This window comes from Bolinopsis microptera, unplaced genomic scaffold (assembly GCF_026151205.1).
Source record: "Bolinopsis microptera isolate Bmic1 unplaced genomic scaffold, MBARI_Bmic_1.0 sca116, whole genome shotgun sequence".
Lineage (NCBI taxonomy): Eukaryota > Metazoa > Ctenophora > Tentaculata > Lobata > Bolinopsidae > Bolinopsis > Bolinopsis microptera.
The window spans coordinates 1-8951 of NW_026971888.1; the positions used below are offsets into that span (position 1 = coordinate 1).

Sequence of the window (8951 nt, forward strand, 5' to 3'; positions counted from 1 at the left end):
AACAAGACTCTTTAATTATAGGTGGTTCTTTGCTAAAGTTCCGTTCATTTGGCTGAATTTGTCGAATCCATTTCTCTTGAGAACTCAAAGTTTTAGTATACCTCCAAGTCAAATTTATTTTACGGATTGAAACAGTTAATTGAATTAACCCGTAAAACTCTTAGAGGCACAGCTACAGTGACTTTGGTCATTAGTCCAGTGAAACTTTCAAAATATAAAACACCGATAACGGGTCTACTCAAATGATCCAGGGTGTTGGTCATTAGTCCGGAAAAACTTTCAAAATATACGGACCTTCAAATGATCTAGGGTACATAGTTCCGTGTTGATTAGTTTCAATTGAGCATTAACGAGGCCACGCATCGGCGATCTAGAAGCCGTGTTTCGATGCGTCCTAACGGCAACAACACTGCCCGACTATATCTGAATTTTAGTTGCGATAGCAACAAGTTACAATTCGACGTAGCTCTCAAATAAGCTACAAGTTCAATTCAAATCGGAAATATAAAAAGACTCTCAATATATGAACCTTATCTCCGAAGGTATCTATTTAATGAATTAATGGAAGTATTATTATATTTGAAGGCTTATTATACGACTCTATCAATTGTGTTCAAGTAACCATAAATTGAGACTGATTAAAAGCTCTAAAATCTAAAATATAAAATATAAATAAACCACAACGGCAGTAGCCAAAACTTCCGCAAAAGAAACCTTAAAAATTTTCTGACCTATTTAGAAATAAAAGATATTATAAATTTATCCAAAACTTCTTGCAGGTTCAGAGATACTTGTAAGTCCTGAGGCTCACAAAGCAATACAAAGTGACAGACCAATACGAAGTGAAAAAGAAAGAGAAAGTAATGTGCCAGATAATGACATAGTCCTAGATTGGGGAGCAAAGCAAGAGTATGAGGTAAAAACGTTCTACTTCCATTATTTATATAAATGTTAAGTGATCACAATTGAAATTTACTTTATTTAGTCTTGGTTGGCGAGGGGGAAATTTGAAGATAAATTGGGCAGTGTTGTTGATTAAGTTTGATCTGATATCATATGTATTATTGATTTCAGCAGAGCGGTCAAGTGTACGAAGCCTATTGTTTGCATGTTAAAAAACCATCAAAATCCTTACAAAAGGTTACAGCTTCCTTACAAAAGGTTACAGCTTCCCCCAGCTACTCCAAGAAGGAAGAAGCTTTTGGTTCCAGTCACAGGGCTGCCCCCAGCTACTCCAAGGAGCAAGAAGCTTCTGCCCCCAGTCACAGGGCTGCCCCCAGCTACTCCAAGGAGCAAGAAGCTTTTGGCCCCAGTCACAGGGCTGCCCCCAGCTACTCCAAGGAGCAAGAAGCTTCTGCCCCCAGTCACAGGGCTGCCCCCAGCTACTCCAAGGAGCAAGAAGCTTTTGGCCCCAGTCACAGTGCTGCCCCCAGCTACTCCAAGGAGCAAGAAGCTTTTGGCCCCAGTCACAGTGCTGCCCCCAGCCACTCCAAGGAGCAAGAAGCTTCTGCCCCTAGTGACAGTGCTGCCCCCAGCTGCCCTGATGAGCAAGAAGCTTCTGCTCCCAGTGACAGTGCTGCCCCCAGCTGCCCCGATAAGCAAGAAAAATGATAAAGAAAAGACAGCGTCAAAGTGGAATGAAAACGAAAACAATGTCAACTGTCAAGACAGTAAAAACTCTTACCCATGTCTAAAACAACACCCAATTGATTTAAACTATGTCATAGTCAATCATTGTACTTTATCTCAATTTATCTAATGTCTCACTGCACCAGTCACAATATGTCACAACTCACCGCACTCGCGTGATATACGTGGTCAGATTGAAACGCAGTTATAAGATATGAACTGCAATAATCATCTTACGTCACCTCTTAGTAGTATTTGAGCTCGTTAGTGATTGTAGTTATAGATTTAGATTTTTGGGCTGTTAATTTAAATATAATTTTATTAAATATTTAGAGTTTATTAATTATAAGTCGAAAATGTATGGTATGTTCATTGTTCATGATGTTTATCTTTATATATTGGCTTAAACTAACCTTACATTATCATATTGAAACTTTTCACTGCGTAGTTTTATTCATCTCAAATAATTAAGATTGATTTCTGACGCGTATTTAGTATTCACCATAGACTTATCAAGTTTCTCCCAGATCTTTATATCCTATGCTATCCTAAGTCCTAACTTCATCAATAAAATAAACTAACTGATAACTTGGTATTAGAACACAATGTCACTGTGGAAGTTATTTGAAGGTATCCGGTACTGCGGAGGGGTGTGTGAACACAGTCTCAGAAGATATAAAAGAATAAGAGATAACAGAGATAAACTAGTTGAACTCGGTTTTATGACACTAGATGAACCTCTGGAATGTTACCGGACTAAAGAATGGGAGGAACATACCTCAGCCTACTCAGAGTGTGCGTTTCATCTTCATTTATAATTATAGTTTGGTTTTTATGGATTTTAATGTAAATGAAGTTTCCTTTTCTCATAGTGACAGTGTTCGTTAGAGACAGTTCAAATATGAACCGTATTTTTTGACTCTAATGAAATTTAGAAAATAAATTTCTTATAATATTGGTTTTCTTATTCAACATATCTACTTCTTTACAGATGAGACGTTGCTGAAGCAGCAGGAAGAAGGTCTTATAAAGCTCGAGGTTGAAGTTAAAACGGACCCCAGGAATCCTTCTGAGAGATACTCAGACAGTGACAAAGATAGTCCAGTAGTTAATAAGCAGAGGAAATCACCCAAGAAAAAGAATAAGTCTCAAAAGAGCAGAAATAAGATAAGAGGAAGTCAGAAACATAATATCAAAGTAGAACAGGTGGATTGTGTGGAATGTGTAGAAGTAAGACAAGTTACTCAGCTTGTAAACGAAGAAGCTGAAGCTCCAGAAGTGGAGGAACTGGAGATGTTTCTACACTCAGAACCGGAGTCTATACCAGCACTACAAGATCTACTTGTTAACAAGAATCTAACCTCTCATCTCAGAGATGGTCCTGTAGATGTGTGTAAACTGATCGCAGAAAACCCAGAGTATACACATGAAATATGTGAGGCTAACATAGACTCTCTTTAAATGTCTGATGAGGAGTTTTATAAAATTACCTGCGAAACTTATCCTGGGGGCTGGGAAAAGTTCCTGGAGGACATGTTAGTAATTATTTGCTTACCTTATTATATAATTAAATAATTTTGGTTGCGCTATAGATTACGTGTGTTGCTTCCTCGCAAAAACCTTAATCAAAGTTCTGACTCCTGATTAAGTTTGTTACTTCTACTTAGTAAATAGTAATGCTATGAATTGTCTAATAGTAACTACTATTCAGGGAGAACTCAGAGTACTCAGAATCCTCAGATGATGAGAGAATTGAGCTGCCCCCTGATCTCTACAAAGATCTCATGTCAGACAAGGATAAGGAAGATGTGTCTGAAGACGAGGAGGAGCAGTATCAGTATGGTAGAATTATCAAGGATCCGACTGATGGTTGTCTCCATCGAGCACTAGACTTGTATGACGACTATGATAGCATGACCCAGGAGGAGTAAGTTTTATCTCTTTCCTGTTCTGCTCTCAAAATTAATGACCACATAAAATGTTTCTGCATTTTGAATAATGGCATAGTGCTAGTGAATTGTACATATAATTGCTAACAATTTAATTGTCCATCTTCCAGGTATAATAAAAAGGTGAAGGAGGTGCTCAAAGATATGGACAGAATCACTGTGCTAGATGATGAGGACACCGAAGTTAAAGGGAGAACTAACTATAGTACCATACCACGTTCCGATGGAAGAATAGTGACATCCCACCTTGATGCCAACCAGCCATCCTGTAGCGATATTGAACTTAGTGATAGGGAAACTCCCAGTACGAGTAACAGTTCTCATAGAAATAGTGAAACCAACAAATCAGATGATGTTAGAACTGGTGACAGACCAGGTGGTAGAAACTTGATTGGGTCTGATATCAGTTCCAGCTCTGTTACACAAACAAAGAAACTCCCCACTATCCTTAGTAACAGAGAAGTGTACGAGAATATTGACAATATTCCTCGTCCTTCCTATTGGTTACCTGAGACAGCACCTGACTCTGAGAAGAAAGAGGAAGAGATAGATGATTTCGAATATCTAGGAATGTTGGATGATGGATATCTGCTGAGTCTGTTTGACGAGGATAAAGAAGATAATGCTGAACTAGTGTGCTCGGAGAAAATAACAGAAACACAAGCACTGGCCTCTGTTTCTCAAACAGATAATACTAGTGGAACAGATAAAATCACTAGAGATGAAGATCTCACCACACCAGTTCCCCAACTCCAAGTAGCTGCAGGAGAAGTGTCTAAAAATAGACGCAGTAACCCTCCTAGACTTGCTAAAGAGGGGGTCATATATCGTGATGATATCGAAGATCTGGAGGAGGTCTTACAGTCTGAATATTGTAAGTTACTGCGGATATGACAGTCAACTTTTTTTCATTGCCAAATTCGATCTTACTGGTTGTAAAGAATATCAGTCATTTCACATCGAACTGCGCTATGGTGTGCAAATAACTTTTAAATCCGCATCAAAATGCCAAATTAGGGAATTAGAGTATCCTGCGTGGCAGTAAATGATGCTAAACTGCCCCTAAACTATGGATGGTGTTTGCCCCATTGGCCCACAATGTTTGTTGAATGTATCTTATCATAATTATTAAAGAATCTTTATATAAATATCCGCAGTTTGCTGGCAGTGTAAAGATTATGTGAGAGGAGAATGTGGACTACATGGTCCTCTACTCCCTTGTTTAGAAGATATCACCCAACCTGGAACTAAGAAAACAGCTAACTTCCCAGTACCAAGTTGTATTGAAATAAAAGAATCTACAATTCCTAGAGCTGGAAATGGAGTATTTGCGACTTTGTTTATTGAACCAGGAAGTATATTGGGTTAGTTATTTGTTTTATTGAGAATTACTATCATTCTTTTTGCCACCATTTTGTAGGGGGCACCTGTTTAATCCAACCTTTTATTCACAATTTTTGAAGGTGTTGATTTAAGATCTTGTGTTCACTCATTCAAGAACAAAATAAAACAACATCTGATATTCACATTATCATTTATCAGGTAACTACAAAGGAAAGGTAGTATCTGAGAAAGAGTACAAGAAGTTAGAGTCTGCAGATAAAGAGAGTGGGTATTCGTGGCGGGCTGTGAGTCAGGACGGAGATGTAATCTACCTGGACGGGGCGAGTCACAGGGCTAGCAACTGGTTACGGTTTGTTAACTGTGCTCGGGGTCAATGTGAGGAGAACGTCCTAGTTAGAAATATCCCAGGTATGATATGGTGCACTTATTCTTCAGTATGGGGCATAATTGGGGGCCTGGATCATTGTTCAGTGTTCATTGTTAGCATTCCTGAAATAAAGATAATAATCTACTAGGTGGAATACAGTATTATTCGTATAAGCCTATTGGGTTGGGGGAGGAATTACTAGTATTCTACGGAGAGGACTATTTCGAAGAATTAGGATATTCTTTGCAAACTGATCTTGACACTGGTAAGATTAACTTCTTATTATTATTTAGTGGTCGAAACTTTTCCCAGAATTAATCATCACGAGTTTTCTACAAATGTTAAATTTAATTATTCAATCTTGGGAATTTGGCTGCAAGGAGAGTATGGTAATTACATCTCACTATTAGTATTAAGTAACTACCTTTCAAAATAGGACAAGAATATCATTGTACTGCAACTGGTTGTCTGAAGCTGTTTAAGACGCAGCAAGAGCTGGAGAGACACACTTGTTGGAGAACTCGAGGAGTATCAAGCAGAGAAAAAGTACACAAGTGTGAAAGGTGTGGGAAGATGTTTGCTGAGAGGGGTACCTTAACTAAACACATTAGGACAGTACACGATAAGGTAGCGAGACACAGCTGTCCTTACTGTAAATATAGGACTGATCGCCAATACGATCTCGCGAAACACATGTTAACACACACGGGAGACAAGCAGTACAAGTGTACACACTGTGACTACGCTGCTATTGAGAAGAAGAAGCTCACTACTCACATCTACCAACACCACACTAACAAGACGTACAAGTGTCAGTACAAGCATTGTGGTGTAAGGATGGCCTCCCAACAGGAGCTGCATGATCATATCAGAACAGAACATCCAGTACTAAAACACAGATGTGATATTTGTCCTATGTCATTTAACAGTGCAACGACTCTACTACGACACAAGCAAACACATAGCACAGAGCTGGATTCAAGGTTTGAGTGCAAGTACTGTGGTAAAAGGTTTGCACAGCAAAATCACCTTAAAAATCATTCTGTTACTCACACTGGTGAGCGGTCACACAAGTGTAGTGTGTGTGGTAAGAGGTTTACTCGGAAAGGTAGTTTAACAACCCACATGAGGATACATACGGGAGAGAAACCCTTCTCATGTTCATACTGTGATAAAAGTTTCAGTCTTAATAATAACAAAACCAACCATGAAATTACATGCAAAAGCAAGATTGGTTAAAACTTGATTATTTTGAGGTAAATAATCATAAGATTATGTTTGTCATTGTTATTGTTAATCAATTCTTTTAGAATTGACGAACTCACTTTTAATGATTAGAGTTTATTGCGTGTTGCTTGTTCGATAACATTTTTCTGCTGATTTATTTTTCTAGCAACCTGCAGCCATGAATTAACAAAATTTCATTAATTAGCTAATATCAATAAAAACAAATTTTCGGTTCAATTTTTAATGTCACCAGAATGACAGAGTTACCCAGGCCATCTTGGATATAAATAAAGTTAGACAGTAATATTATGTTAAGAAAAATTATGTTAAGAAAAGAAATACCAATAAAACTTCACAATTATTACACGTCTTGTGTTTGATACACTAATTTTAATTTCGCATGTTTATCATAAATCAATGAGTCTACTCGATGATATCTTATCCTAACTTCATCAATAAAATAAACTAACTAATAACTTGGTATTAGAACACAATGTCACTGTGGAAGTTATTTGAAGGTATCCGGTACTGCGGAGGGGTGTGTGAACACAGTCTCAGAAGATATAAAAGAATAAGAGATAACAGAGATAAACTAGTTGAACTCGGTTTTATGACACTAGTGACTAGATGAACCTCTGGAATGTTACCGGACTAAAGAATGGGAGGAACATACCTCAGCCTTCTCAGAGTGTGGGTTTCATTATTTATAATTATAGTTTGGTTTTCATGGATTTTAATGTAGATGAAGTTTGCATTTCCTTTTCTCAATGTTCGGTAGAGACAGTTCAAATATAAACCGTCCATTTTACTCTGATGAAATTTAGAAAATAAATTCCTTATTATATTGGTTTTCTTATTCAACATATCTACTTTTTCACAGATGAGACTTTGCTGAAGCAGCATGAAGAAGGTCTTATAAAGCTCGAGGATGAAGTTAAAACAGGGGAATTTTCTTGGGGGTAAAATACTTCCCCGGGGGCATTGGGGCCCCAAAATTTGGTTTTCCCGTAGTTTTAAAAAGGGGAAAAGGAAAAACACCCAAAAAAAAGGAAAAAAGTTCCAAAAAAAAAGCCAAAAAATAAGATCAGGGGGGGAAAATCAAAAAAACCCCCAAAATCAAAAATAGAACAAGGGGGGGGATTTTTTTGTGGGAATGTTTTAGAATTAAGGAAAAAGGGTTTCTCAGCTTTTTAAACGGGAAAAAACTGAAAAACTCCGGGAAGTGGGGAGGAAAAATTTTAGATTTCCTACACTTTCCCGGGGGGGGCCCCGGGGGGGGTTTTTTTAAAACCAAACACTACCAAAGGAATTTTACTTGGGGGAACCCGGGGAATTTTAAAACCTTTTTCATCTCCGGGAGGGGCCTGTTTTGATTTGTGGGAAAAAAAGATTGGGGAGGAAAAACCCCGGGGGGTTACACCTTTTTAAAAAATTTTTGAGGGGTAACATAGACCTTTTTTTTTTTGTTGGGGGTTTAGGAGTTTTTTTTAAAATTTAAAACCTTTCGGGGGGAAAATTATTTTCCCGGGGGGGGGGGGAAAAAACCCCGGGGGGGGGAAAAATGTTTTGAAAATTAAATTTGGGGTTACCCCTTTTTAAAATTTAATTTTAAAAAAAATTTTTTGGTTTTTAGCTATTGATTCCGGGGTTTTCTTCCTCGCCAAAAAAAACCCTTTAAACCCCAAAAATTTTGGGCCCCCTTTTATTAAAAATTTTTTACTTTACTTAGTAAATAGTTTAATTTCTTAAAAAGGGAAATTTTTCTAATAGTAACTTAAATATTCGGGGGGAAAAATTTAGAGTTCTTAGAAATCCCCGGATTGATTTAAGGGGGGAATTGAACTGCCCCCCCCAAACTCTACCAAAAAATTTCCTTTTAAGGGGGAAAACAAGGAAAGGAAAGGGTGTGGTTTTGAAAGGGGGGCGGAGGGGGGAGTAAAACAGTATGGTTTGAATTTCAAGGGGGTCCGGGGGCTTGGTTTGGTTTCTCCATCGGGGCCCCTAAACTTTTTTTGACGACCCATTGGGGGGTTGGGGGGGCCCAGGGGGGGAGTTTAATTTTATCTCCTTTTCCCGGGTTTTTGCTCTCAAAAATTTTAAAGGGCCAAAATTAAAGGGGGGCCCGGGGGGGTTTTTGTTCAAAAAAATTCTCTCGAAATTGGGGGGCCCTTTTTAGGGGTTGGGTTTTCCCCGGTTTTGGGAAAGGGGGTGATTTAACAAACCCCTTTTCTTTTTTTTGTCCCATTTTGGGAAAAAAAAATTTGGTTTTTCCTTAAAACCGAAAATTTTCGCCGGGGCAAGGTCAGCCCCTTTTTTTGTTTTTGGTAAATTTTGGGAAATTTCGCGAAACGGGTTTTTTAATCGGCAAATTCCGGAAAAAAACGGAAGGGCTAAAAAAACTATCCCTTCCCTACCAATTTTTTTAGCAATCCCCC

General features: G+C 38.2%; 2 protein-coding genes across 2 annotated transcripts; both read left to right on the forward strand.

Moving 5' to 3' along the window:
• Nucleotides 1–779: 779 nt before the first annotated feature.
• On the forward strand, nucleotides 780–2069 carry LOC134825816 (uncharacterized; the record flags this gene model as incomplete). Its single annotated transcript, XM_063838017.1, has 2 exons — nucleotides 780–916; nucleotides 1075–2069. Coding segments are annotated over 2 exons (674 nt in total), but the record flags the coding sequence as incomplete, so codon positions are not given.
• Nucleotides 2070–3090: 1021 nt separating this feature from the next.
• Nucleotides 3091–6528, forward strand: LOC134825815 (histone-lysine N-methyltransferase PRDM9-like). Its single transcript, XM_063838016.1, has 7 exons — nucleotides 3091–3164; nucleotides 3341–3556; nucleotides 3689–4452; nucleotides 4736–4942; nucleotides 5121–5297; nucleotides 5438–5554; nucleotides 5726–6528. Exons 1-7 carry the CDS (start codon nucleotides 3091–3093, stop codon nucleotides 6526–6528), a joined length of 2358 nt encoding a protein of 785 aa, XP_063694086.1.
• The last annotated feature ends 2423 nt before the right edge of the window (nucleotides 6529–8951 follow it).